This window comes from Etheostoma cragini, chromosome 1 (assembly GCF_013103735.1).
Source record: "Etheostoma cragini isolate CJK2018 chromosome 1, CSU_Ecrag_1.0, whole genome shotgun sequence".
NCBI lineage: Eukaryota > Metazoa > Chordata > Actinopteri > Perciformes > Percidae > Etheostoma > Etheostoma cragini.
This window is the reverse complement of record NC_048407.1, coordinates 12,779,854-12,807,344: the sequence shown is the minus strand read 5'-3', so window position 1 is coordinate 12,807,344 and position 27,491 is coordinate 12,779,854. Positions and strand designations below refer to the sequence as shown.

Sequence of the window (27,491 nt, the reverse complement as noted above, 5' to 3'; positions counted from 1 at the left end):
CGGAATGTTTAAACCAATCAAATTCCATAGCTGTGTCTTTTTCGGCCAATCACAGCACCGCTGACCTAATCGTTGTCTCAGCCAGAACCACTATCCGCTAGCTAGTTTAGCATCAGCTTGGATCGAGAAGCTAACTTAATATCTGTGTACTCTCCTTGGTTATGTATTTCGCTTGAATTTACTGAAGTTAGCAGTCTTCCAAGTGACTCCACTGAAGGTAAAGAGTGGTGTTTACTCCTCGTATCTGCTGTCTCTAGCTTGGCGTTGCGGGGGTTGGCGCAAATTACACATAACGTGTAGTAGATGTCAATAATGTGGCTATTTTAGCAAGGTTAGCTACCAGAAGCTGTTGGAAGTTTGTGCAAAAGCCTCATGGACGTAACATTGTACAACTCTAAAATCAGTTTGATCAGACTGCTGGGTTGTATCATGCTTGAATAAATTGATGTATTTCCTGTTCCTATTGATTATTCCATTAAATGCAACGTTACTGAATTAAGTTCTTGTCATGGAGAAATAATAAATCGCATATAATTCACGATTGCTATAGTTGCCACATCGTCCCGTTACCTCTATAAAACGTTACACCTTCCTTATCTCTACACATTGCAAGTTTTTGTCATCTCAACCAAGGACAACTTTGATCTGAACGCCCTTCCTCAGATGCAGTTCATGCTGTTATTCAGCCGGCAGGGAAAGCTGCGGTTACAGAAATGGTACGTGCCACTGTCTGACAAGGAGAGGAAGAAGATCTCCAGAGACCTGGTCCAGACCATACTGGCCAGGAAGCCCAAGATGTGTAGCTTCTTGGAGTGGAGGGACCTCAAGATTGTGTACAAGAGGTAGGTAAATAAGAGAAATGTATATACTGGCTGTAGCTTACATAAAGTAAATACATGGACAAAGATAAAGCAGAGGACATCTCAATCAAAGCTGTCAACCCAAAGTTTGAATCCCTGGTGGTTCTCAGTGTTGTGACTCCTCATCTGTGACTTGTTAATAAACCTATATCTTAAAAACTGTTTACAATCTATTTATGTCAAATCAGTCCTGCAAAGGCTGCTTTAAAGTTGCTTTTAATCGGATATTGCAGCTACATTTAATATGTTGAGCGTTAAAGTTCTTTCCTGACTATGGAAAAAGTAGTTTGACATAGCTTTTTTTCCAGAGCTTTCATCTGCATCTCATGGTCTTTATCAACACAGTTTTGCTCAGTTGTGTTGGAAATGGTTAATTTGGTATAATGTGACCTAAGCATAGTGACATGATGACAGGCAGTGGTATTTCGGGGAGATACTGCGCAGTTCTCTGTCGGTGAAGACTTTAAGATCTGGATGAAATCCCTGGAAAAAGATAGAATGAACATTAAACATTTTACAATGGTCTACCAAGTGCTACGGACAATAAAATGTGCCAGGCATTTCACAGTTTGGTCATTGTATTGGGATGTGTGAATGTTTGGTTTGCCACATCAATTTTGTATCTGCAGTGGCTTGTTGGGGTTGTTTATGAAAACCAATGATTCAGTGATTATGCTGTCACGCACTGAGATTTCTGGCATTTAGAGCTCACATTCTGGTGTGTGATGAAAGCCAGGAACACCCTCTCTTTAATACCAACTGTCAAACAATGGAGGACAATGATTCAAATATATCAAGAGTGCTTGATTTGTCCTGGACATGTGACTGCTGAGTCATAACACTACAAAAGACACATGTTCTGTGTTCAATATGATTAAAAAAAAGCCAGCCTGGAGAGAGTGAGACAGTGCTACAATACTTTAGCACAATCTAATGCAGTCCAATTCATTACCCCTCCCATAAATCCTTTGGATAAAGCCTATGATGTTCCGTTTTTGTTCATATCTGTTGATTCGAATTTTGCAATTTAATTTTTTAAGGGAAGGATTTAAGTGGTACTATTGTTTAGAAGTTTTATTGGTGTATTAATGCCAAGCTAAACAATGACATATCCATAAAACCACAACGATACACGTGTTATTCAAGAAATAGATATAATGGGAATTTGATTTGAAAGCTTTTTAGATAGATAGATAGATCTATCTACATTTTCTGATGAAAGAGTAGGCCTGCAGTCAAAAATATGAATCATAATTTTTTAGCTTCGAATTGATTTCACGATTGTCTGCCAAGATTTTTTGTGTGTAATGTTAATTGCACATATGAACCATGACAAAACAAAACAAATATGCAGTACCAAACATAGATTTTTTTTGGCACCTATAGCTCATTGCGCATCACCACAAGCCTGTAAACAAAGAAGCTTCAATGAAGAGAAGGGAGAGCACTGCAGCGCTTAAAACCCTTTTTTTGTACAGACTATGTTTAAAACTCACGGAAGAAAGTAGTAGTGTTTGTGATGCAGTTGGCTCGTAGAAATAAATGAGAATCAAAGTCATTAAAAAAGAAAAATCAAAGTTACTTAAAAATTAAATCGCAACTGGGGTGAATCGAGATTGCGATTTTATTTAGATTTATCGTGCAGGCATGTGAAACAGGCTTGTTGACCTTGTTAACCTTTTTATTTCCTTACTTTTATGTTGTAGATATGCAAGTCTGTATTTCTGCTGTGCAGTCGAGGATCAGGATAATGAGCTGATCACCCTGGAGATCATCCATAGATACGTGGAGCTGCTTGACAAATATTTTGGCAGTGTGAGTCTTATGTAACTCATGTAACATGTTGATTGATAGTATGGGGGGCGGGGACAATAAAAAAAATGTATCGCAAGAATCCAAGGTTTCCAGTAAGTATAGGATCTCCTCTGATCTGCTTCTGTTTGTGGTGTTGTGGACACACAGGTGTGCGAGTTGGATATTATCTTCAACTTTGAGAAGGCCTACTTTATTCTGGATGAGTTCCTGCTGGGCGGAGAGGCCCAGGAGACGTCCAAGAAGAACGTGCTGAAAGCCATCGAGCAAGCTGATCTGCTGCAAGAGGTACACAGTTCTTCATCAACAGACAGTAACATATTTGTCAAACTTACCATAGTGTTATGTAAGCAGTAACTGTCAACTTACATGCCAATGAATTTGGCAATTATATTCCCTTTACTGCGATTTAGGACAAAAAACAGCTAATCTTAACATCTGAGAAGATGGAACCAGCAAATCTATTGCTTTTTTAAACAACTCATTGATTATCAAAACTGTGGCAGATACATCTTCAATTGATCGAGTAATTGTTGCAGCTCTAACTTTGAGAAGGAAATTTCACTAAGCGATGCTAATGTTAAGGCGGACAGAAGGGAGGATCGAAGATGGTGGCGTGTTGCTGTTTCCACCTTGCGGCCCTCCACATCTGACGTCACGTGTTTATTTTAAGTCTGCAGCGCTTGATTAATATCTCTCTCCCTTGTGCCAGAGCGCTAAGGCAAGTGCTGTCCTGCATGTTTGCATTGCTGTGGCCTCTTGCAGTCAACAGTATCACTGATTTATTCTTAGCAAAGCATGCAGTACTGTTATTATAACAGCACCGCTGACTGTGAAGGCGTGTTAAAGTTTTAACTCACTGGAGGCCTCCTGTTCCCGACACACATTTAGTAACTTTATGACTCATGTACTATGTATTATCATTTGGAGGGCTACTTTGTGCCATAACGTGTCTTCTTTTCTTCGTCTGCAGGAGGCCGAGGCACCACGGAGCGTTTTAGAAGAAATTGGGCTGACATAAATCATCATGCCGCTGCCTCGCAGATCTGGAAACCTCCATGTCTCTATCCCGTCTCCTCATGTTCACTGTCAGTGTTGTATGCATATAATCACCATCTATCTATGTGCTGTATTACTGTTCTGTACTGTCCAGTAATGTCTTTAAATGTGGTGCCAACTGTGGTTTTAATGTCTCCTATGTACTATCTTCTCACTTTGTTCTGCAGTACTTTCATACTTTACACCCCTAACTTACAGTACAATGTAGCGACCACATAAAGACTCCAGCATCATAATAACATCATCTATCATCAGCGATAGCAAAGGGTTGTGTACTGTTTTACGTATTACCATCACGTTGGAGTCCCAAAGCTAATCATCCGAATTCATGAAAAATAAATACTGGGCAATCTGTGAAAAGCCCGGAGGGTAGTTTAATAAAACTATTACTCTGAACCAATATTCTGTCCGCTGCACAAAAGAAAGCATTATAAACAGGCCCAACTTAAATCAGAGGATGGCCTTCTTTTTTTAGCCAGATGGTTAGAAGTTAGAGTCTTTGAGGACTCTGGAAATATCTTCAGAATAGCAGTAACTGTTGCCAAATGACCTGTTGACCAATGACTTAATAAAAGATCATTGGGCATTTTTTTTCTTCTGGAAGAATCTGGAGCTCAGCTCTGTGACTCAAACGTAATGGTAATACATGAGGCCCGGGGGGGGGCTAGTGCTGTTGTGGGAAACACTGACGCTGTTATCACACGGGTAAGTTCAATCCACCAGTTAGGTGAAATTAAACAATCACCCATCATCAATACCCGTGTATGTTAAGGTTTCTAGTTGTGTTTGGGGATTCCCCTCCAAGAATTAACCATTTCATTTTTCCTTTTCAATGCTCTGTTTACTTTAGTTAAACATGAGCAGTTGCTGTGTGTAATTAGTGTCACGTTTGTTAAAATTGTCATCTTGTCTTTTTCTGACAATGGATTTATTGTCCTGATAAAAACATTTGTTTAACATTTATTTTCATAATGACCTTTGGAGATAAACCTAAGGTCAGTCTCTCCCTTAGTCTTAGGTCAGGAAAGGACAGTGACCCACAAACCATTTTCTGTATTATACTTTGGCTTAAAGACTAACATATGACCAAAGAACTGTGTTTTACCTTCTCAATGGTGTCTATGGAAAGCTAAAATTGCAGAAAAGGGATTTAGAACAGCAGGATGTAGGTAGGATGCAGGAAAACCAGCCAGCAGGTAACAAATAGATGCTAATCCAAACTGTATGACAGTCAAACTTTTTTATCTGCATTTTTAAAACCAGTGTTTTTTTGTTGGACATTCATGATTATTCAACAAGTTCATCTTATATCACTTTTGTATTAAACACTGCCAACTAATTTGCCAACATTTTTTCTTATATTTGAAAGTGAACAATAAATGTATTAAAAAAAACTTGTTAATCTCTTGTTTAATATTGTTTTTCCTAAGCAACAATAATCTTGGAGTGCTGCAGCTCTGGTGATTGGGTGTTAAATTAAAATTAAAGCAACATTGACCGTATTCCAAAAGCTAAATATTCACATATGTAAATGATGGTGACAGGAGTGCTAACTTACTGCATCACTGCTCAAAACACGTCATTCATTCCTCCTTACACATTCACATATTTAAAAGGAGAAAAGCTAGAATAAATTCAGATGATTTTGAAATTTCTGAGCCCCTAAGATGTACTCCTGTCAACTTTTCCAGCGGCTTCACTTGGCATTCCTGTGTTTGATTGCTCAATTTTTACCTCAGGACTAAACATTTCACAGTCAACGCATGGACTCTCATCCACGTCATTTTTTTCCTGAATGAACTCTAATCCCTTCTTTATCTCCTCAATGGGACTTGTTGCAGTGAGATTCTCCACCGTCTTTTCCTCGGACTCCTCCTCCTTTTCTGACTCTCCAGATGAAGTTGTCACTTCTGGTAAATGGCTTTTCTTCTTATGCTTCTTCTTGCTCTTCTTCTTGCTCTTTTTTGACTGTTTGTGGCGCCGGCGTGTGTTGGTACCCTCATTAGTGGGTTTCTCATTAGTATCTGGTTTCTGGGGGCTCATTTCTCCACTTTGTTTCTTTCTTTCTCGGCTAGTGCTTTTTGACCTTTCTCTTGCTCTGTGAGTGTCCGTATCTTTGTCTCTACTGGCTCTCTTTTCACTTCTGTTCTTATACTTGTGCTCCCTGTCTTTATCTCTACTCCTATTTCTTGGTGTGTCTTGCTCTCTGTCTCTACTTTGACTCCTTGACCTGTCTCTACTTCGATACCAATCTTTCCTACTGTCACTGTGTCTGGATGAGCGTTTGTCCTCTCTGTACTGTTGGGAGGCCCTTGTCTCTCTGCTCATCTCTCTGCTCGTCTCTCTGCTCCTTCTCCGGTCGCTCTCTCGTCTGCTGTGGGATCTCGGCGGGCTTCTGCTGCGCTGACGTTGCCTCCACGATCTGTCTCCATATCGCTCTGAATGCCACCCGTCTCTGCGACTCCCCCTGACGCTGCCGTCTGGTGACATGTGCAGGTCTCTGTCAGCCTCCCAGAATTCATTGCCAGGGTTTCGAAATACATGCAGGAAATTACAGTGTTTCCCTTTGGGGCACTTCTGTCTGTCAAACAATCCTGAGAGAAGAAATACAAACACAAGCAAGTTGGTGAATATACTGAACTGAATCTTGTATCTCTCCAGCAATGACACCATGTGAAAATATCACTCTGATATCAGTATGAATTACTCACCGCATATAGCATTCTTCCACCTTGTAACTGGACACATCTCACAATGAAGCTGCCGGCCTGCGTACCACCTCCCATTGAACTTGATGATGGCCTCTTTACACTGCTCCTCTCTAGAGGAGGAGGAGGACAAAGAATGGAACAGTTGTATTCCAAACTCCATACAGTATATTCATTTTGAAAAAGTCATGGAGTGGTTGTACGATGACTTACGTGTCAAACTGAATGTAAACATTTCCTCTCAGGTGTGGTTCATAATTGCAGCTGACCTAAAAAGGGCAAAGTATCAATGAAACCAAATGTGTATTTTCAGAGGTAAACAGATGACCATCCATCCAGCAAACGTTATCCTGAACAGTGAAGATCGAGGCTTGTTTTCCAAATGGCAAGTCAACTGTTTTGAAATGTTCAGAGGGAGTACATCCTGCAGTTCTTTCGGACATCATGAAAAGACCTTGGGACACATTATGACTATTTCACATTTGATACAGTTTGGATTTCATAATACACCTTAAAAGGGATTTTTCATCATTTTTCTTCACGCCCCCCAGGTAAAGAAAAATATTATTTCTTTATATTGACTTCATTGAACTGCTGAAGCAACTTAAACAAGTGGTGAAACATATTTAAGTCATATACAGCGAGTCCAGTTGCCTTTGACATATTTAACATTGAGTATGTTTAAACACATTGGGCCCTATCTTGCAGCCAGAGCGGCGCGGCGCGGCGCAGTGCAAACCTCGACTCAAGTGTCTTTGCCAGTTTCAGATTGACGCAGTTGTCAATTCACTTGCGCCCATGGGCGTGCTGGTCTTACAGGGAGGCGTGTTCAGGTGAATCCTTGGCCTATTAGTACCTTGAGGCAGTGGGAAGTGATTGTGCCATTGACCAACAAAAAACCTGGTCTAAAGTCAGTAGCGCAGCATTTCATTGTTATTTTAACAGCGAATTAGTAAAATGCGCCTAGGCTTATGCAAACTGCGCGCACACACTATGCTTTTTACACAAACACACAGCAGCACACAAACATCCAAAAGATTACCGGTACGAAGAAAAATATTACAAAGCAAATCCACCATTATAATAGCAATACGCCAAGGTACAAACGAGCCTGGCTTTTAAAAAGAATGGGAGATTATATGATTGGTTTATTGCATGTTACTCCCAAAACACACCTATGAATTAATGAAGACATTAAATACACTTTTAAACCAAGCGGCCGGTGCACGTACCCTTTTTTCCCGCTGTCAAACTAGCATAAGGACACGCTCTAAACGCACCGCTGTGCGCTTAGATCGTTAAAATAGGGCCCTTAATGTTATTTGGAGAAATCGGACTCCACAAGAAATCAAACAAAGCGTTTACGAAGCATTATGAACTGTTATAAAGTGGTTACTGTAGACTACGGTTACTCTGCAAATATGTGCAACAGGTCAGAAATCTGATTCCTCCCCTACCCTGACCTTATTCGGAAATCATGTCTGATTTGTTTCAGATATATTGGGAATACAAGATGGATAACTTCAGAAAGCTGACTGTAATTCGGCTACCTCAGTGCATAGAAACACACTGTCCTGATCTCATCTTACCTTGAATTGCACCACCTTGCCGACACTCTTTAACTCCGGCACGACGTCGTGGTAAAACTCGAGAAAAGACTCCTGCAGCTCCTCCTCGCTGTGTTCCAAACAAGCATCAACATCGTAATCATCTCGGCGTGACTGCTCCATGCCAAACGTTGTAAACATACCGCGAATCATCAGAGTTGGGCTGGCTGTGGGATAAACGTGCTTCCGAGAACATCTGGACTCAGAAAGGCAGAAGAGGAGAATATACAAAAATATGAAGACTTCTTCCATCCATTCAATAACCACTACAATAGTAGTAGTAGAATAGTACTAGAATTTAATGTGGCAAGTCATATAAAAAGAGAAACAAATAGTACCTGTCGCCAAATCGACATGCCCCAGTCTTCAGGAAGAAGGGACAGTTGGCTACGTCGCGCTCTGTTCCAAAGTTAACAGAGTTCTTTGACACAGGAGCCTCGGGATTCATCCACGGTTCTCCATTTTCTAGCTGGAGGCGAGAACATGAAAAGAAATGTGTATACACTGTATAGTATGATTTCAAACTAGATTGAGATGTTGTGCAAATTATACATTTAATGTACCTGTTAGCTTTTAGTGTTTAAAAAAAAAAAAACTTCTTGAAAACAAATATTGGCTTTAAACAAATAACACAGTAACAATTAATACGTCCTTTCTAAATGCTTCAGCAGATATACTTTATATGGCGAATGTTTATCTGTAATGGGCTAATAATGTCCGATATCTTGAACATTTTCCGCTGTTCTTAATGTGTGAGGGTTATCTTAACTTGAAAGTATAGATACATTAAAGCATGCAATAGGAGTAGGATACACTACTTCAAATATCCAGCAACTTGGGAAACCCAGGACATTTTGTGAATGTTCCAAATAAAATTAAAACCTGTACAGACTATGTATTTTAGTAACACAAATAATGCTTCTTGACAGTTTTTCTTTTTTTTTAAACCAAAAAATGAATCTGTGTTTATACCTGATTTTTAGCTTCATCCAACATTTTCTGAACGGCCTCCTACAAATGGTGTAAAGACACGGCTGGTGAAAATGTATAGAGGTCAACATACTGCAGCAGATCTGTTACTGCGTGTTAAGATCACATTCGCAAGGACTGGCATTTCAAAATGTCTGGACTTTTGGAAAGCAATTTCAGAGACTGGTTTCACACAAAGTAAAAGATACATCCTTGTTGTGAGAGCGGAAGGTGATGTGTCTATCTTAGTTCAGGAGTTGGATTGTTGCTTGTGCCACTCAGTCAAGGATTTTTTTTTTTTTAAGAATTGTACAAAGCAAAAACACAGTATACAAAAGAGACATGATCATCTTAATTTCCCCCCCCCCCCCCTTGTGAATGGATAATAGAAATGCTCATGATTAAGTAGAAGAGCTAGTAGAAGAGGATATATTTCTTTTTTCTATCCTCCTGGGGCCCGTTTCACCTCTCTGTCTCGCTTGTCCTGTTGCTTCTGCTCTTTTTCGTCTTGTTCTTTCTTCTGCTGGGCCTCCCATTCCTCCTTTATCATCCGCTGGAAACACAAAAAGGCACTGAATAATAACATCACCAATAATGGCTCAAACAGGCTCACGTGCACTCATCAATTAAGTAATTAATCCACACAGCAACTGAGGGCGGTAATCCTGTGACTCTAATTATTCAGAGAATAGGTGAGTAAATTGTCACTTTTCAGCTCAATTCATTGTTGGTTTGGGTCAAAATGTACTGTAGTGGCAATCTAACAAAAAATACCACCGGAGGGAAACTTAAGGCATTTCCAACTCGTGCTGGTGCAAATGAGGAGGTCCCCCAAGACGTCTGAGTTTAACACTTTATTAATGAATATGTTTAAAAAACCCTACAAAAACTGACTGTGTGTCCACAGAAAAAGTTAAAAACAATCAGACTAGACCAAAAAACAGGCAGACTAACACACGCACACAGCTACGGTGTGGCTCCCCAGATCCTAATTCCCGCTTGCCGCTCACCCATGATTCCCTCTTTCTTTGGTCTGGGATTTTGGTAAATAGCACACATACACACAGGTGCGCAAGATACGTAATGAACAACCTTCCACCCACACACAAGTCTAAATTTGGGCTACAACATATACTATATAATATAGTGTATGCAGAATGATGCTTTAAGTGTTCAGTAAAGCATTATAAAACCAAGTCAAGTCTCTATGCTCTGACCAGACATGCCACATTGGTAATAAACAGCAAGCCCCTCCAGTACATCAACAGTGTGGACACACAAACATCAGTTAGGCAGTTATATTCAAAAAGTACAAAATAGAAATGTACGAATACAAACATTGATTACCTCCTCCTCCTCTTTTCTTTTCCTTGCAGACTCCTCCCTCTCAGCCCTCATCCTGAACTCCTCCTGCGCAAGCCTCTCTCTTTCCAACCACTCTTCATGTAGCTGCAGTCTGAGAAAACATAATGCAGATTGTCACTGAATGTCCAGCTGTAAGACAGCAGAGTTAAGGCTGCTTTATGCTTTTGCGGAGGCTCAACACAGCCTTCGCCTTAGCCCACATAAGTGACCTCAGGTGTTTATACTTGTGCGCTGATGTGTGCGTCAAGCCAGCGTGTGCGTGTGTGTGTAAGTGTGGTAGAAGGAGAAGTGAGAGAGTGATGTTGTTTATCTTTGGAGGGAGTACTGATTCGGGAGTCACAGTGAGAGAAACAAAGAGTCTCCCCTGTGCTTTCTGACCATGGTGAGACATCTTTAGCAGGAAAAGTCAACCCTCTCCTTGATTTCATGTTGTTTATGGAGAAGGAAAGGCAACGTTACTAAGCCACGGCTGAGAGATATGCATCACCGCAACGTGTATTTACAATTTTCAAGAGGTGCAAGTCAGGCTACGGCGTAGACGCAGAGGGGTCTGCAGGGTTACTTGTCGATTTGAAACAGAAGCATAAAACGGCCTTTAATATTGACTTACCTTTCTTGCTCTGCAACATCATAATCCTTTTCATTTTCATCATTTCTTTCTTCTTCTTCTTCTTCTTCTTCTTCAGGTGTACAGCTTGCTCCAATTTTTAAACCTACAACAGAGTACATTTTGTGGTTAATTTGGCCATTGGTCCAGCTTCAACTGTAGAGATGACAAAAAAACACCAACATAACAGCTATTTCTGTACCACATTCTCTGGCTTGGGCGAGAGCTTGGCGTTTCCTTTTTCTTCTCTCTTTCCTCAGAGCAGCCCTCCTTTGCTTTTGACTAAAGAGAAGACACAAGAAGAGAACTACAGTCTTGCAATAGGTGTTGTTACCATAAAGAAGCCTACAGTATAATGGCCAGCCCAGTATATGCTGAGAATTAGCAGTATTACAGTGTTGGTTCAGCACACCACATTACCACAGTAACGAGGGATGGATGGATAGAGAGAGAGAGAGAGAGAGAGAGAGAGAAAAAAAGAACTACTGTCTGCTTGGCTTTTCGAGGAAAAAAGTATAATACTCGGGAAATAATGCAATGTTTATTACAAAATGTTAAAACATCTTTCTATATCCTCAGCAAAACATAGACGATTACTAAAGGTCTACGTTGACCCGTGTAAAGCTTTGAAAGGGTTAACGTTAATGCATTGACTTTACAACATTGTAATGCCATTTATAACGTTACTCTTTTTGTTATTGTTGTCCACCACCCAGCTATTATTATATTATCAAGTTATCTCAACATAATTTAAAGAAAGACACAGACCTGAACACAGTAGCAGAAATCGCTGGTGCAGCCATCATAGCTAACAGTAGCTGGCTAATGGTAAGTAGTTAGCGTTAGTTAGCATGTTCAGCTAACGCTAGTCCTCGTTATTTCTTCTCATCCGCGTTTAGTTAAAACAACTTAAGACTGAATATTATCTGATTAAACGAGTTATATTCAACGTTGATTCGGTTAATATGGGTGAATAACTTATGTTTGTTGTAAACTTTAGCTAGTTAGCAACATGCGGAACTGTTTTGCTAACGGCAAAGGAAGGGGTGGTGTGTGCACACAGAGTACTTCCGGTTTATAACCCTGATTAAAGGATCAACTTTCTAGTCCCGAATTGTAGCAATTTTTGTTTTAACTTGTGCCTTCAAAAAAGATATAACAGCAATCCTGTAAAAATAAAGAGCGACTAAGAGCTCATTTTTAAGTTCATTAAACCAAATTAATAGGCAACAACAAGTTTACACCAGGTTTACACCTCAGGCTGTAGGCCTATACATTTGCACTTAAGTGAGTGACTTCCTACTGAGAAAATACAGTTTTCTTCTATTCCAAGCATATTTATATAGCCTATTTCTAAAATCTTTAACCCTTTTATAGGATGAATCTAATTTTTTTATTTTAATACAAATGGAGTATGCCTATTTTAAATACAGCAACACTTTTGTAATATTATTAGTCTAAACTAAATTAAAATGTCTTGTGAAGTGTAAAAGAACTGTATCAAAAAACTAACCATCTCAGTATCCCTAGTACCTTTTCATGTTACATTTGTAATCTGAATATGACTATAACAGACATGTTTGTGTTTTCCAAATGCCCTTAAAGTGTTAAATATCTATCCAACTATCATATAAATAATACTGATAATAAATCATATGAAACACACAGACACTTATGAGGGATTTCTTTATTTGCCAACCAAGTAGCAAAAAAGCACTGCACAGAAACCTCAGTGTCAATAAAAAAGCAGTTTTTGTAACCAACTACCCAAAACATAAGACCAATATTGTCAAGTAGTTTGATTCCCATTCACACTTCTAAATGTGCTATTATCCATACAGTGACACTGTTTGTGCCTTCCTACGCTTGCTATTTATATAAAATATACAATTGACTGTGCCCTATACCCAACCTAAAGGCTATTTACACTAGGTGCTGGAAGAAGGCTAAAAAAAATCATTACACACACACACACACACACACTCCAGTATCAAACTCCTTAAGATACCCTCCTTAAGCCCTCATCCAGGTTAATTCATAGCAGTGGGGACACAGGTCAGCGAGATTAGGTTAAAGGGGGACGCTCCAAAAAAGCAACTAGCAACTGCTAATGACTGCCAACAAAGAGCAGTACATTGCAAGTATTACAGCCTTTTATTTAGGCATCTCTCTCTCTCTTTCTTTTTTTATTCAGTCTTCTTTTCTGCCGTTGGCCTGAGGAAGAAGGCAGGCCTAGAGCAGCAGCGGTAGCACAGAGCTTGAGGCACTAGAGCATACAAGACATTGACCAGCAAGAAGACAGGCTGGCTATCAGCAGGCACTCTGTAGGAAAACGGCGTCCGTGTGTGAAGAGATGCACCAATATGAGTGAACTGGGCCTGTGAAGTAAAGTAGAGAGGGAACGCTCAGGGAAAAATGGTGTTATGGGGGATTATTCCATTAATAGAGTAATGACTCATTGAACCTGGACAAATTCTGGTACTGCCAGTCATCCCCAAATATTTTTAATCCAACACACTCCTGCCAGTTACCTTTTCATAGAAAGTCACGGAGAAAGACACATGATACGTCTCATAGCATCCACGACTGTCGGAGTATCAGTTTTCCTATTCATAGCCGAGTTGAACAGCTGACATCTAAGTGAATACCACATTCCTCTTGGTCTGAAGTCAGTTTGCGCCCTTATCCCGCTGATGAGTGACGCATGCCAGCCTGCAGCTCAAACACAATGGCTGCTTTGTATTGTTAAGATGTGATTGGCCCACTAGCTGCTCCCACCACCCTTCAGAGTTTCCATCTTTAGATATCAACAGAGACTGTAAATGGTCAGATCATGTCTATTTACGCAGAGCCTCTGGTGTTTGACTGCACTGAAGAATAAACAGAGACCAATCTACAATCCATAGAAAGTTAGGGAACTGCCTACACTTGGCCAGATGACCACTCTTTATCTAACATTGCCTAATAGACCTGGAAGGATGATATCATGTGGGAAAATATTTTATCCGTATTTGCTTGATTTTTAACCATTTCTGTTTTAGGAGTTGGATATATATCACAGCTATACATTAGAGCTTTCAGAATGAAACATACTTTACCAGTCATTAATACAACTTGGATGTTGTTCTGAACACCATTTACAAGCTAGAGCAAGTAATTGCAATAACTCCAATATGACATGAATCCTTTAATGACATCTCTTTAACCTTTGTGTTATGCACTTGTTAAGGTGGTAGTGCGGGATATTTAACTGCAAAGGCTTAGTTATCCTCGGTCACCAGCCAAGAGTGAACAACAAACAGCGGGGCGTACCTGTGCCAGTGCTCCAGAATGAACAAGAGTCAGATCTGGCATCCACTCACATCCTGGGACCATCAGCCCATAGAGAGTAATGATGTAGTATGGTCCAGAGTACAGCATGCTCAGCAACATCTGACAAACATGGATACACTTCTTCAGCTATGTATGCAATAACAGTGTTAGAACAAATGTTTCTTTAAAGCTTCCCTGAGTTACCTGTACTTTAGGATAGGCTGAAGGATCTTTTAGGTAAGGCTCATACTGCTGTGTGTAGACTTGACACCATTTGCTGGAACAGTCCAGAACAACCTAAAACACAAAATAAAGAAGCACTCTACAAAAACACAGTATTCTACCACTGTGTGTGCGCATTGGGCAGTTCTTTATCTAAAGGGGCTCTTACCAGGCCTCTGAAGACACAGAAAGCAAACGCAAGGATGAGGTAGATGATGAACAGTAGGTCCAGAGGTCTGTGGAGTAAACCTTTTCTTTCCTCCTCCTGGATGCTCTTAAAGAAAGCAACAACATGATATTCAAACTGTACCATCTATCACATACATTTTAGCTCTGTCACGCATACAAGCTATGTATGGGAATCTTCCAATAATATTCTTTATTGTTATAACCACCAGTTTTGATCCTGACTTACAGGAAACTGAGCATCCTGTGTCAAGGGCTGGCTGAAGGTGCGGAAGCAGGCCCAGACAGACACTGAGATATATAGCATGTGGAGGAGGAAGAGAGGACTAACATGGGTCCCATATTTCCCTTGGGGAAGGACAGAACAAGACAATATCTTACTGTGGGAAAGACACGCAGCAAAACAGTTCATCTTTTTCAATTCTAGTTTAAGTTTGGACCATTGTAGATAGTATTCTTGTATTGTAGGATTCTCAGAGAAAGTATGTAGGGAGGGGTTACATGGGCTACCTTCCACTAGTCATCTAAAACCATGCCAATATTTATTATTTATTTATAGTCTAGCTTTCTTACCCACAGCATTCCCAAGAATGTAGACTATGGCACGCATGAGAAAAGATCCCACCCAGTAGAGTCCAATGGCTCGGTAACTGTCCCTGTACAAACCACATAACACTGCCATTGTCAAAGCCAGATGTACACATTATACTTCCAAAGACTCAGAAAGATAGATAGATAGATAGATAGATAGATAGATAGATAGATAGATAGATAGATAGATAGATAGATAGATCTTACCCCCAAGTAATTGCAACAATCATGAGCAGATAGATGAGATAATGCACACAGCCGTCCCAATAGCTGATCATGTGTCCATGTGCTGTGTTAATATGTGGATCTGCCTGAAACACAGGGGATATTTATTAATACAAATGAATGCGGGCGCAGGTAAACATCTTACAAACAGGACTCACAACACAACACTTGCCTCTTTGAGGTAAAACGTCACAAATCCATCAATGATGTTGTCCTGTTCCAGCCCAATGATCAGATTTACCACACTGAGGAATGCGAACACTGCATACACTGCAGACAGATGCACATTTTTCATTTATTTCAGTTGGGTGACAATACTGCAGCAGATCCTTTAGATGTACTGGATTCTAAGCTTCAATAACTCGCTCTATTTTAATTGAAAGTCGAATTTAAAGCCCAATGATTTCTTTCTCATGAATTGGTGATAAATTAATATTCTCTATTCTCTCTTTAAAACTATTTAAAATGGTTTCGGTTCCAACGAGAAATGCAAAGGCATTTGTAAGTTCTTACCATAGAAAAGTGGATCTACTGGAGCCCTCTTCTTGAGTACAAAACGAGCTGAAATGGCCAGGATGAGGACTGTTGAACACCCAGCGAAGAAAAAAGCTTCAGCACTAAATGCAATGTGAAAACATGTATATTTAAAAAAAATATATAACAAATAACTTTCCAAATTAATATTATGCAGTTACTGTACTGGTGGTGGCAGTTTCTTCATCAGCAGTTAAAATCGTATTCTCATTCACCTGTTGCTGTAAATGAGGGCATTAAATGAATAGCAGATGGGGATGGACATCAAGGAGAGCACAAACACTCCAGTCCCCGCAGACGCGCTCATGGCGGACCAGGTAGGAGCCACTTATCATCAGAGAGAATTAAGATTATAAAAAAAAGTCACGATTCTAACACCGAAAACAAGACAAAAACTTCCAATTCAGCTCCTGCAGGCATGCTTTCTCTTGTTCTTCTGGTCTGCTCGCTTTCATTCCCTCTCTCTCTCTATCTTCAGTCACAAACGCACGGGAGCGAGCGCGCGCGCGCGCGCACAGACACACACGCACACAAGACACATACACACACTCACACAAACAATCACATTCACAGCTGTTAAGACTCACTGGGACTGGGGGTGATCTTCCTGTACAGGCTATCGCTGCTTTATTTAATTAACGAGCACGCGTTGGTTCTTGGCAGAATAAGTAGGCATATACTGTGTTTATTTTTCATCAATATCATCTATAAATAGGCTATGGAGGTTTGTTTATGTTATTCTATTGAAAGTGCAGACCCTGACATCTAGTGGTCAATTGGAAAACCTGAAACCGGTAGCCAGCAGGATATATAATTCTTTAATTTAATAACAAGCAATTGATTTGCATTAAATACACTAGAATAGGCAATATATAACACAAAATAAGTTAATTATACAAATAAATGTGTTTATGTGTTTAATTAATTTTTACATGTATATGTGTAATTGATATTGAGGCAGTTGTAAATATGCTTATTTATATGTGTTTTGTCTGATTTAAAAATGAATGTAATAAAAATAAATTAGTGGAAGAAAACATGTAATTACTAGTAAGTATGTTTAAATCCTCCATTTTAAAGGGTATTATTTGGATTGTTTCCAGTATTGTTTATATATTATTATTTAAGCGTTTGTTTGAAGGTTACAATGTATTACCTATTTGTAGACAACAAGAAAGTTAAAAGTTTGTTAAAAATAGCTAATATGTATTTCTTTCTTTTTTATCTATGTAATGATACGGACAGTACTACCGATTAGCTCCACAATACATGTAATTCTTATTATGGCAAAATTGTCCATTTCATAAATGTTAATTTACTAATAAAAACAAACTTTGCTTCACATTTGAAGGAAGTTTAATTTGTTATTAATCTACCACTGTCTCCCCCTTTTAAGTCACGACATGTATACTGTAATTGTACTATAAATATATCACATCTTTTTACCTAGCTAGATAGATTATGTTGTTGTATATTTGTTTGTTTTGAGCCTTAATTTCGTATTATTTGCCCCTTTTGCTCTTTTCTTTGTCAATTTTGTTTGTTGCACTTGAACTCGGCAATAAAGTTGAGTGAAAAAAAGTGTTTTGAAGGAAGTGTGCTTGTGCGTCATTTCTGGAGAGACGCGAGCTAGCAGGTAACGTTAGCTAGCTAAACATCAAAGAATGATGGCATCCGCCGTGATTGATGTCTATGTGGATACCACGTAAAGAAATCACGACACGGGCGGTACGGTCGGGGTATTTCCGTGGTTCGCTAACGGTGCTTTGAAGGATTGGCATAAAACATAGACGCGTGTAGTTATGGCGACCGGGAGCGGCGACAGCGTCGGCGGCGGCTTAGCATCAAACCATGACGGTCAGGAGGCAACATCCAACGCGGTTCCGTCTGTTCAGTCTGGAGCCGCAGCGGTGCTCTCCAACGTGCCAACCTCCGGCCCTGCCCGGTCCGCCTCCCCGCCTGTCCTCGGCCTTCACCGGGAACCCATGTACAACTGGCAGGCGACGAAGAGCTCCCTGAAGGAGCGCTTCGCCTTCCTCTTCAACAACGAGCTGCTCAGCGACGTCAGGTTTATAGTTGGAAAGGGCAGACAGGCCCAGAGGATACCGGCCCATAAATTTGTCCTGGCAGCTGGCAGTGCCGTTTTTGATGCTATGTTCAACGGAGGGATGGCCACAACCTCAGCTGAAATAGAGCTGCCTGATGTGGAACCGGCTGCCTTCCTCGCCCTGCTCAGGTAGGACAGGTGATAACAGTGCACTTGGCCAGACACAAGCCGACATAGTAGTTGCTTATCTGATCATCCAGCAACATTCAGCCTCCGTTGCCATTGAGAAGGATGTGATTTAGTTATTGCACTGCACACTGGGAAGAGCTAGCTAAATTGGCAGTGACATAAATTTGATAACCCACAGATCATTAACCCAGAATTAAAAGATTAAGCTAAGTATAGTAAACTGTGAAGCTGAATCAGTTAGATTCGATTAATGGATCAGTTGCTGATCAACATAAAACTAATCTGCAACTATTGGATAATCGATTAATTGTTTTGTTTTTCAAGCTAAAATGCCTTTCATCCAGCTTCTAAATTATAAAGATTTGCTACTTTTCTTTTGAAAATGGTTGTCTTATGTGATGAGAATAAACAAGCACTTTAAAGAATTCCGGTTGGGCACTTCAGCCTTATAATGGGCATTGTTCACAATTTTCTGGAAAATCATAGACCACACAATTAATAGTTTTAATTAGGCAAGAATCAGCAGATAAATCAACAATGAATAAGATAATTCACCATTTAATGTTCCCCAATGGGGAAATTAGTTTGTTGCATTAGCACAACATAGATAAAAACAGGTAAGTATAGAAAGTAACAGAAATAAACAATCAAAGGTACATAAACTAAAATAGAATAAAAACATAGAAATCATAAACAGAGCATTTGGAGACAGATGACATGGTAAAGTGAGTGGTGGTGATACAGTGAATTTAATCAATAGTTGGTTTGTCTTTGGACTTGTGAATATGCAATGCAAATGACAGTGGCTCACAAGAAAGGTCTTTGATTTGGGACATTTTGCATGGACACGACCCATGGATGAGTGAGGTCAAATCTTTATGTGGATTGTTATTATTTATTAACTTTGTATTTTTATTTTTAAATGGATTACAGTGTATTTATGAACACAACTTGTTTCTAACATACAAAGAAAGCTGGTCTGTTAAATTACAAGTATATTATCTGTAGAAAAACAACTACAGTGGACAACCATATGTGAAGCAGACCAAAACCAAAAGTCAAAGATCTCTGTGTGCATAGTTACGTTCAGTTGCATTTGCATTAGCTATAGAAATAGTTAGGTTACTGCTTTCTCTGGAGATTGCTCTGTGATTTAGGTGAGACATGTTTTATTACTTGGTATACAGTATAATGATTTAAGTCTTTTGTTAAGCAAGACTTTCTATTGCTGAAAGTACATTCAAACTGCAAATACATTGCGATTAAGATTTGTCAGCCTAAAGTGTGATTATGCAGCCGATTAGGTCATGAATACCTAACCACACACATTGTTTGGTTTCCTCTGTGCAGGTTCTTGTATTCTGACGAGGTCCACATTGGTCCAGAGACTGTGATGACGACTCTGTATACTGCCAAGAAGTATGCGGTGCCTGCTCTGGAGAGTCACTGCGTGGAGTTCCTGACCAAGCACCTCAGAGCGGACAACGCGTTCATGCTCCTCACTCAGGTTATTGTCACATCTGTTGTATAGTACACACTTTACCCTTAAAGTTCCCATGGAATGAACATTTCACTTTACAAGGTTTTTTAAGATTAATAGGAGTTCCCCCAACCTGCCTGTGGTCTCCCAGTGGCTAAACATGGTGATAAGTGTAAACCGAGCCCCGGGTATCCTGCTCTGCCTTTGAGAAAATAAAGGCACAGATAAAGATCCTTATGAGGTCATAAGGAGCAAGGTTACCTCCCCTTTCTCTGCTTAGCCTGTCCAGAGAATGTGGCCCACTCATGAGAGAGAGACATCATGGCTTTCAAACAAGCAAAGTTTCAGTGCCCCCCCTTCTCTCTCTCCTCCTCAAAAGCTACAGACTCAGAAATTCTAAGGAAAGCTCATTGTGGGACCGACTCTAGTGGCTGTAATTCTGCACCAAGGCAGAGACTTCAGATACAGTATTAGGGGACCAATAAGGGTGTTATAAAAGCGTCCAAAGAACACCTAGTCATGGGACCTTTTTTAATTTTCATTCCATCCAAAATACAAAATGCATATTATGCCCAGATATATCAGATATAATACCCAGACACATTGAGATACTTTTACGGTTTTGATGTGCTGAGGTCTGAGTTATCTGTCTCCGAGATTCTTTAATTCAGGGGCGGATCTACAGCCAGCCATGCCAATTCTGAGTAGTGCACAAGGGGAAGAGAATGAGGGAAATGAAGGAGAAGGCAGTAAACTGGAGAGACCAGGAGGGTCAGAGCAGGAGAAGATTACAGAATGAGATGCAGAAATAAGTGAAAGAGAAAAGGGATTTGACTGTGAAGAGGAGGCTGCAGATTCAGAGAGAGGGACAGAGTCAGGGAGGGATCAGGAGGAGGCAGATGACAATGAAAAGGAGGAAGAGTTCTGCAGTTACCCCTGGACCATATGGCTTGTTTATATACATATAAAATGCTGTACAGTAGTTTAACATGTCATGTCACTCAGTGGAATTACATGTTTTCAGTTTTTGGTTGTATATGGTATAGGTTTAGATTTGTAAAGATTTACGTACAGTATATACATAGATTAAACTAATGATGTTTCACAGTTTCTCTATCATAGCGTTTGTTTGATCATAATTACTGGTAAAATAAGACATTCTGCTAGTAGGGCATATCCGTGCGTTTACGTATGGGGTTTCCAAGAACAGTCTTCCCCCTTGCCACCCTACCAAGATCTCTCGTTACCTCTTTGTAAACCACGTAAAACTTACTAGATCTGCCACTGTTTGAATATAATTTGTGGTTCTCAAAGCTTTGAAATGTTACGATTGCCGGCAACATGTCTTTCCAGACCCCTTTGCAGGTAGTCTGGATATGCAGGACATCGATCAATACCACACAGATGTCTTCAATTCCAATGCCTTCATTTCCACCACCACAACTGTCTCAGCTGTCTGGGGAATAAGTGGTTTTGTGCGAGATGCACTTTACATCAGATGACAGTTGGAATCAAACTGTAGCATCTGTCATGTCCAGCAGAGTCTAGCAGATGTGTGTCGGAGTGTGTCAGGCGAAAGAGAGACAATCTGGGCACAGTTTGATTTCCCCAAAGTCTGTGTGACGAGGCGGAGTTCAGGCGGGGAGAGAGATAGTAGGAGAGAACTGGTGATAAAGTCACCGCTAGAGGCAACCTTTTCCACACATTACTGGATCTACTTTCTACCAAAGAAATAGTCCCCATGAAAAACATTAACAATCTAGTCTGGTGATTATCCAGAGCAAATGGGACATTCTTTCTGGAAACACACATTGCTGTTGGGTTTTCAGTTATATTTTGATGCTTTGAGGAGAATGAAACCTCCATTGGAGTGGCGGCAGAAAATGCTCGGCCAAACATCACCAGGAGAAATTGAAAAAAAATATATATTCATAGTATTTTAGGTGAATTCACCAATTTAAACATAGGGCGTCAGAAAAAGAGCATTTTAAAGCAGAGCAAGAACAGAATATTTCACTAAAAGCTTGGACTGTTTTTAAGGGGGTTTCATAGGGCAATATATGGAGTAAGGTAATAATAATTTTGTCTCTTTCGTTCCATCTGCTGGAAACTGTCTGACAGCAGCCCTTACAGTGGAGGATGGAGCCATTTGTCTTTCTTTGTATCCCCACCAGACCTCCCAGCCATCAGTGGTTGAGTTTTATGACATTACCTGTTCTATTTTTGGTTTATGCTGCTCTTTGTTTGGGGTCAGCTTTCTGTTCTGATGCTGACTGCTACGCCTTCAAGCTGCATGCTCGGCTGCTTTCAGATAAAAAAAACACCGCTTTTTTTTTTACTAACGCAGCAAAAGGAAGAATCATCAGCCAATCAGCCATAAGCTACCCAAAGAAACCCAGATGAAAATAAAAGGGCACTTGGAGAGCGCAGACCTCTGCCAAGGCATGGCCTATGATTCAATGTTAATGCAGGGTGAATTCTGCCCAGTTGGAAACTCATTTTTACAATTATTCTGACATCACATGAGTGCAGCACAAACGCCCGATCTCGCAGTGTTAATGAAAGGAAAAAATAATTTGGGTATCCTCCCCCGTCATTCGTTCAACAGTCGGGCCTAATTTCTCCGTAATCCTGATGACAGACAAAGTATACAACAAATGGAAAAATCTGTTTACAGATTAACATTAATTTCGCCGACATATTTTTATATCTTCTTTTATTTACGTACACAATATTTAGTAAATAAAGAAGACAACGATGAAAAAATGTGAAATGAAAAAGAACATTAATTGCATCTTAGAAAAACATATCACTGGGTTAAGAATGCTTGTTTTGTTTGTTTCCCGCGTCATAATTGTGTCATTAAACACAATTTCAGAAGCTACAATGGTCATATGTAAGATACTAAATATATAGACATATACAGAAAATAAAAAAATGAACTACAGACGGAAAATCCCAGCACAAAAATACCACTAACGGAATTATCAACAAGCATATGTTAAGAGGATTTTTTCCTTGAGACTTTCCTTAAAGAGAGAGACAGAATGCATTTCAAGTTTTCCTCAAGCTCGTTCCAGATCCGCAGTCCCCTACAGACTACACTCAGGCTCGTACACTTTAATCATAGCTATTTGGCCAGTGATTCAGTGTTTTTCCCTTGTAGCATAAGTGGAAAGGGGATGACTGATTGGAACCTTCTCACACAATCGGTAGTTTAACCTAGGAATAACCTGGAATATCACGCACCCATTAGGAAAGACAAATCAAGGACAAGTGTGGTTATTGGGCTTAGACCAGGTTACTGCCCGTATGATCTTTATCTGTGAAATGTGTAGTTTTTTCCAGTGGCTGTGAAAAGGCTTAGACCATACAACATTACAAAAGTTTAAATGGGGCTCAAACTAAATTGTATATAAGGTAAGAAATGCTAAGTGTGTGAGAAAACGTCTTATTTAAAAAAATAGTCCAACATATTTAGACATTTATTTTGTTAGGTGATCAATATGGCATTTGAAATTCAAACATTCATCAATATAGACGCCAAGGAATTTAGCGGTGACAGCAAACAGCTGTTGGCGGAGCGGAGAAAGTCCATGTGTACCCGGTTCTTGGCATTTTGGAATCTGTTCTAATCGGGTTTTGGTTCCCCACCCTACTTATGTGGCGTCTTTTGTGCTTTCATTACAGGCAAGGTTATTTGATGAGCCTCAACTTGCCAGTCTCTGCTTAGACACCATAGACAAAAGCACTGCAGACGCAATAAACGCAGAGGGCTTTACAGATATTGACCTTGGTATGTGAGTCTTGTTGACCAGATATTTCATTTTCTACCGCTTGTTTGGATGTGAACTGATGAATATTCTGTGTATTTGTATGTGTAGAAACCTTATGTGCAGTGCTGCAAAGAGACACACTCAGCATCAGGGAGAACCGCTTATTTGGGGCGGTGGTACGCTGGGCAGAGGCCGAGTGTTACAGACAACAGCTTCCCCAGACCTCGGAGAACAAACAGAAGGTTCTGGGGAAAGCCCTCCCGCTCATCCGCTTCCCGCTTATGACTGTTGAGGAGTTTGCTGCAGGTAAGCGCATCACAAAAATAAAACTTCTTTCACTTCCTGCAATTGTAGTTTTTTTTTTTCAACACAATACTGGCCATTTTTAGACAAACATATTTGTCATGTTCCTGCTGTGTCCATACAACTCAAACCACAGAAACCAGCTTGATATTCTTTCTTGTGCAACAGGGCCTGCCCAGTCTGGAATATTGTTCGATCGGGAGGTGGTAAATCTGTTTTTACACTTTACAGTAAACCCCAAACCACGGGTCGACTACATCGACAGGCCCCGCTGCAGCCTCAGGGGGGAGGAGTGCAGCATTAATAGATTCCAGCAGGTTGAGAGTCGATGGGGGTACAGTGGTACCAGCGACAGAATCAGGTGAGATGACGAGCATCGGTGGTCAGTTGCTTATCCGAACAATCTCACTTAAAGTTACATGCGTTTTCTAATTGTCTCTCTTTGTCTGTCTTTCTCCCTCTGTAGATTCAATGTTAACAGAAGAATATGCATAGTGGGCTTTGGTCTGTATGGTTCAATACACGGCCCCAATGACTATCAGGTCAACATACAGGTAACGTCTGGCATTAAGGCATTATAATGTTAAAGGAGGAACTCCTGCATTGCTAATATCATCAGTGTGCTTGTGTTGGAGAGTTGCAATTTACACTTTTCCTGGACTGAAAAAGTGTGACATTTGTCTTAGTACCAATACAATATGCCAGTTTCAATACCAGTTATGTTTTTTGTTGGGAGGAATAAAAACAAAAAAGCCAGTCTGCTCACAAGGCAAAATTACAATATTTCCAGTTACCAAGCAGAAAAATACACCACCAAACATATAAACACAAAAACGGAGTACCTTGCCAGCTGTGTTTTAATAGTTAGTTATAACATGGATTTTTTTTTCCTTCACATGTTGTTGGTCATTCACTAAAGACATTATCCTGTTCTGCAGATTTTAGAGAGCGACAAACGCATTACACTGGGGCAGAACGACACAGGTTTTAACTGTGACGGCACAGCCAACACTTTCAGAGTGATGTTCAAAGAGCCTGTGGAAATTCTACCCAGTGTCAGCTACACTGCATGTGCCACCTTAAAGGTCAGTCTAAACTTGCGCTGTTTTATAATGTGTATATTTCTATAAATGCACATAAACTTCTTTTACCAGATTCACCTATTACCTGCTTTTTCACCCCAGGGCCCAGACTCTCACTACGGCACAAAAGGGTTAAAGAAAGTGACCCAGGAATCAGCAACGGGGACCAAGACGACCTTTTTCTTTTTTAGCTCACCAGGAAATAATAACGGCACATCATTGGAGGATGGGCAAATACCAGAGATCATCTACTACACCTAGACTTAACACGGTGTCATGCACATACACTGAGCCAGACTGCTGAGAAGACTGGACTGCTGGAGATAAACGTAGTGCCTCATGATCCCTTGGAATAAAGAATGTGTGTGTATGAGAGACAGAGAGCGAGAGTGTGTGTGTGTGTGTGTGTGTGTGTGTGTGTGTGTTTTGAGAGAGTGTGTGTATGTGCGTATTTGTCTATATAATAGCGGTGTCCAGACATGATCAAGAATGTGGAAACAAGCGGAGATATGGGGAAAAAGCTTTTGTGGCATAAACTGTTTCATCATCTGTAAATGATCTAAATACCGTTGTCCTGTCTGTGTGTTGTTATCAGTTAGCTGCCAGTGCAGGAGTTCATCCTGCACAAGGGGAACTAGTGAGAATGCTACCGTGTCTTGGCTGGCACTATCTCATTCAGTCATTTTCTCAGCTTTTGGTGTTGCATTTACAGAAAGTATAACATTTGCATTTTTTTTTATTGTGCACTGTTATCATTTACTCAGCAGGTGTCTTGAAGTACTTTGTTTTTGCATTGTATCAAGGATCCATGTGTGTTGTGTAACTTCGCCAGTGGTACTGCACGTGCTGTAAGTTATGACTACATGTTTGCTTAGCACTTCATTAAAATGTAAAACAACAATAACAATGGTCCAGGACTTTTTGGGTGAAATAATTTTATAACTTTATTTCAGCTTTTTGGCAATGTGCCAATACAATGTGCTATTGGTGTGGTAACATTGTTTCCTTTGATAAACTCTAGATAAAGTTGGTCTTGCATTAAAAAATATGTATCATTCCTCGTTCTGTCACTAGGTGGCCAGATACTCCAGATTAATTAACAGAATAATAAACAGGTTAAATGGGGGAGTGGGAAAGATAGATCAGTTGTTTCCAACATGGCGTGGGATAGAAGAAAAAAATTCTGTTAAACATTGTATTTGCCTCTTCTAGCCTTTTAATTATCACAATGTAACAATCTGAGCGAAAAAGTAACGTTGAACAGCATGAGTACAAGACCAACACAGTGATGGAGAAAGTATTCAGAATCTTATACTTCAACAACGTAACAATACTCTATTCCTGCTTTAAAGTTGGACTTTGGTAAAAGCGCATTAGGCTAAATAAAACAAAAACAAATAAGTGTTAAAATAAAAAATAGACAAGAACATATAGGTCTCCATCTGAGAAGTTGTGAGATGATTAATGGGATTGGAAGAAGAAAATACGAAGTTCTGCTACAATTTTGTCTTGTGAAATATTGAACTAGACCTAACTAGACCGAGTTATTCTTAGCGGTCACAATGTGTTATATTTTATAAGCGTATCCTATGTCACATGTAAAATATGAATCTGAAAGGTTTCTACTACATATACATATACACTTAGGGGAGTAAAATATAGCAGAAAATGGAAGGCAAAGTACCCCAAAGTGTATTGAATACAGCCCTTGAGTAAATGTACTTCCTTTTTAAGGAAGGGTAGGAGGTAGAAACAGCCACTAGTGAAATAAGTATTTGGATATTTTACCTCACAGCTAAAAATGCCAAAAATGCAGTGGAGAATTGTTTTCCTAAAAACAAATTATAACTACTATAAGGAAACAATCATTATCATTTCAGCCTCAGATGTGTCCTCCTAAATCCAAACGCAAATCTTAATAACACCAGATTAATTATTGCTGGATGGGCTCTGTTCCTATATTGCCAGTGAAAATAAATTCTACAGCACAGAGATAAGATGCTATTAGATTTCATCATCTGTACATTCGTACAAGAAAGACGAAACAAGGCCACTTTGGACAGCTGTGAGTGGGCTCTTGCCAGTGTGATCTACGGAGGCTGTCAGGTGAGTCATCACCGGTACTTGAGTGCTTCTCCCCGCTGACTGCCCACTTAGACAGCCTTTATATAAAAAAAATATATAAAATAAAATATAATAAATCACTTTGAGACAGATTTTCACCACCCACCAGATACATTATGCTCAAGAAATCATGAGAACAAATAAACCACAGCACTGAAAGTCCTCTCCTCTCACCTGTGTTATGTAGAAAAACTGTTCAAGGTCTGAAGGGACTAAAAAAAGGTAGCTTCATGAAAGCTTTGAAAATGATCACAAGGAAGTTTCCACTAATACTATGGCAATAAAAGCCAAATATGAAGCTCATGGGAAATAACTCTCCCCATAAAAGCATTTTCTTACAGCTATTACATTACAAATTCATGTCAGTAATGATAAGAGTGAAGCAGTGTGTGCCCAGTAAACTTCGCCCTGCCTGAAAGACACATTCACTTCA

General features: G+C 39.9%; 4 protein-coding genes across 7 annotated transcripts; 2 read left to right on the top strand and 2 right to left on the bottom strand.

Moving 5' to 3' along the window:
• Positions 1-32: 32 nt before the first annotated feature.
• On the top strand, positions 33-4,091 carry ap1s2 (adaptor related protein complex 1 subunit sigma 2). The gene is made up of 5 exons (XM_034871058.1): positions 33-217; positions 664-842; positions 2,567-2,675; positions 2,823-2,960; positions 3,646-4,091. Exons 2-5 carry the CDS (start codon positions 664-666, stop codon positions 3,691-3,693), a joined length of 474 nt encoding a protein of 157 aa, XP_034726949.1. The 5' UTR covers positions 33-217; the 3' UTR covers positions 3,694-4,091.
• An 81-nt stretch (positions 4,092-4,172) lies between these two features.
• Positions 4,173-12,042, bottom strand: zrsr2 (zinc finger (CCCH type), RNA-binding motif and serine/arginine rich 2). The gene is made up of 11 exons (XM_034870955.1): positions 11,756-12,042; positions 11,190-11,269; positions 10,991-11,093; positions 10,363-10,471; positions 9,482-9,568; positions 9,019-9,057; positions 8,385-8,515; positions 8,029-8,242; positions 6,653-6,708; positions 6,443-6,552; positions 4,173-6,325 (listed from the first exon to the last, which is right to left on the bottom strand). Exons 1-11 carry the CDS (start codon positions 11,791-11,793, stop codon positions 5,394-5,396), a joined length of 1,899 nt encoding a protein of 632 aa, XP_034726846.1. The 5' UTR covers positions 11,794-12,042; the 3' UTR covers positions 4,173-5,393.
• A 354-nt stretch (positions 12,043-12,396) lies between these two features.
• Positions 12,397-16,536, bottom strand: LOC117944330 (transmembrane 6 superfamily member 1-like). Of its 3 annotated transcripts, none has more exons than XM_034871010.1 (10): positions 16,273-16,536; positions 16,037-16,140; positions 15,696-15,793; positions 15,506-15,609; positions 15,281-15,363; positions 14,937-15,055; positions 14,691-14,786; positions 14,504-14,596; positions 14,300-14,419; positions 12,397-13,365 (listed from the first exon to the last, which is right to left on the bottom strand). In XM_034871010.1, exons 1-10 carry the CDS (start codon positions 16,362-16,364, stop codon positions 13,174-13,176), a joined length of 1,101 nt encoding a protein of 366 aa, XP_034726901.1. In that variant the 5' UTR covers positions 16,365-16,536; the 3' UTR covers positions 12,397-13,173. The 3 variants fall into 3 exon arrangements, with proteins under 3 accessions (XP_034726901.1, XP_034726912.1, XP_034726893.1); XM_034871002.1 differs by having other exon boundaries at positions 12,404-13,365; positions 14,691-14,795; positions 16,273-16,535; XM_034871021.1 differs by lacking the exons at positions 16,037-16,140; positions 16,273-16,536 and having other exon boundaries at positions 12,399-13,365; positions 14,691-14,795; positions 15,506-15,605.
• Positions 16,537-17,672: 1,136 nt separating this feature from the next.
• On the top strand, positions 17,673-25,829 carry LOC117944320 (BTB/POZ domain-containing protein 1-like). Of its 2 annotated transcripts, none has more exons than XM_034870979.1 (8): positions 17,673-18,293; positions 19,644-19,800; positions 23,464-23,569; positions 23,658-23,855; positions 24,021-24,213; positions 24,319-24,406; positions 24,791-24,937; positions 25,037-25,829. In XM_034870979.1, exons 1-8 carry the CDS (start codon positions 17,860-17,862, stop codon positions 25,193-25,195), a joined length of 1,482 nt encoding a protein of 493 aa, XP_034726870.1. In that variant the 5' UTR covers positions 17,673-17,859; the 3' UTR covers positions 25,196-25,829. The 2 variants fall into 2 exon arrangements, with proteins under 2 accessions (XP_034726870.1, XP_034726879.1); XM_034870988.1 differs by having other exon boundaries at positions 17,674-18,293; positions 24,084-24,213.
• Positions 25,830-27,491: the final 1,662 nt, after the last annotated feature.

What these genes read in the sequence shown, in the direction of transcription:
- LOC117944320 (XM_034870979.1), top strand. Translation starts at nt 17,860, where the DNA reads ATGGCGACCGGGAGCGGCGACAGCGTCGGCGGCGGCTTAGCATCAAAC. An exon ending in CGTTCATGCTCCTCACTCAG is followed by an intron (nt 19,801 to 23,463) that starts GTTATTGTCACA and finishes CTTTCATTACAG; the next exon opens with GCAAGGTTATTTGATGAGCC. An exon ending in CTGCATGTGCCACCTTAAAG is followed by an intron (nt 24,938 to 25,036) that starts GTCAGTCTAAAC and finishes TTTTCACCCCAG; the next exon opens with GGCCCAGACTCTCACTACGG.
- zrsr2 (XM_034870955.1), bottom strand. Translation starts at nt 11,793, where the DNA reads ATGATGGCTGCACCAGCGATTTCTGCTACTGTGTTCAG. An exon ending in GATGTTGCAGAGCAAGAAAG is followed by an intron (nt 10,472 to 10,990) that starts GTAAGTCAATAT and finishes ATGTTTTCTCAG; the next exon opens with ACTGCAGCTACATGAAGAGT. An exon ending in GCAAGGTGGTGCAATTCAAG is followed by an intron (nt 6,709 to 8,028) that starts GTAAGATGAGAT and finishes TGCCCTTTTTAG; the next exon opens with GTCAGCTGCAATTATGAACC.
- ap1s2 (XM_034871058.1), top strand. Translation starts at nt 664, where the DNA reads ATGCAGTTCATGCTGTTATTCAGCCGGCAGGGAAAGCTGCGGTTACAG. An exon ending in CTCAAGATTGTGTACAAGAG is followed by an intron (nt 843 to 2,566) that starts GTAGGTAAATAA and finishes TTTATGTTGTAG; the next exon opens with ATATGCAAGTCTGTATTTCT. An exon ending in AAGCTGATCTGCTGCAAGAG is followed by an intron (nt 2,961 to 3,645) that starts GTACACAGTTCT and finishes CTTCGTCTGCAG; the next exon opens with GAGGCCGAGGCACCACGGAG.
- LOC117944330 (XM_034871002.1), bottom strand. Translation starts at nt 16,364, where the DNA reads ATGAGCGCGTCTGCGGGGACTGGAGTGTTTGTGCTCTCCTTGATGTCC. An exon ending in TCTGTGTCTTCAGAGGCCTG is followed by an intron (nt 14,597 to 14,690) that starts GTAAGAGCCCCT and finishes TTTGTGTTTTAG; the next exon opens with GTTGTTCTGGACTGTTCCAG. An exon ending in CAGCCTATCCTAAAGTACAG is followed by an intron (nt 14,420 to 14,503) that starts GTAACTCAGGGA and finishes CATGTTTGTCAG; the next exon opens with ATGTTGCTGAGCATGCTGTA.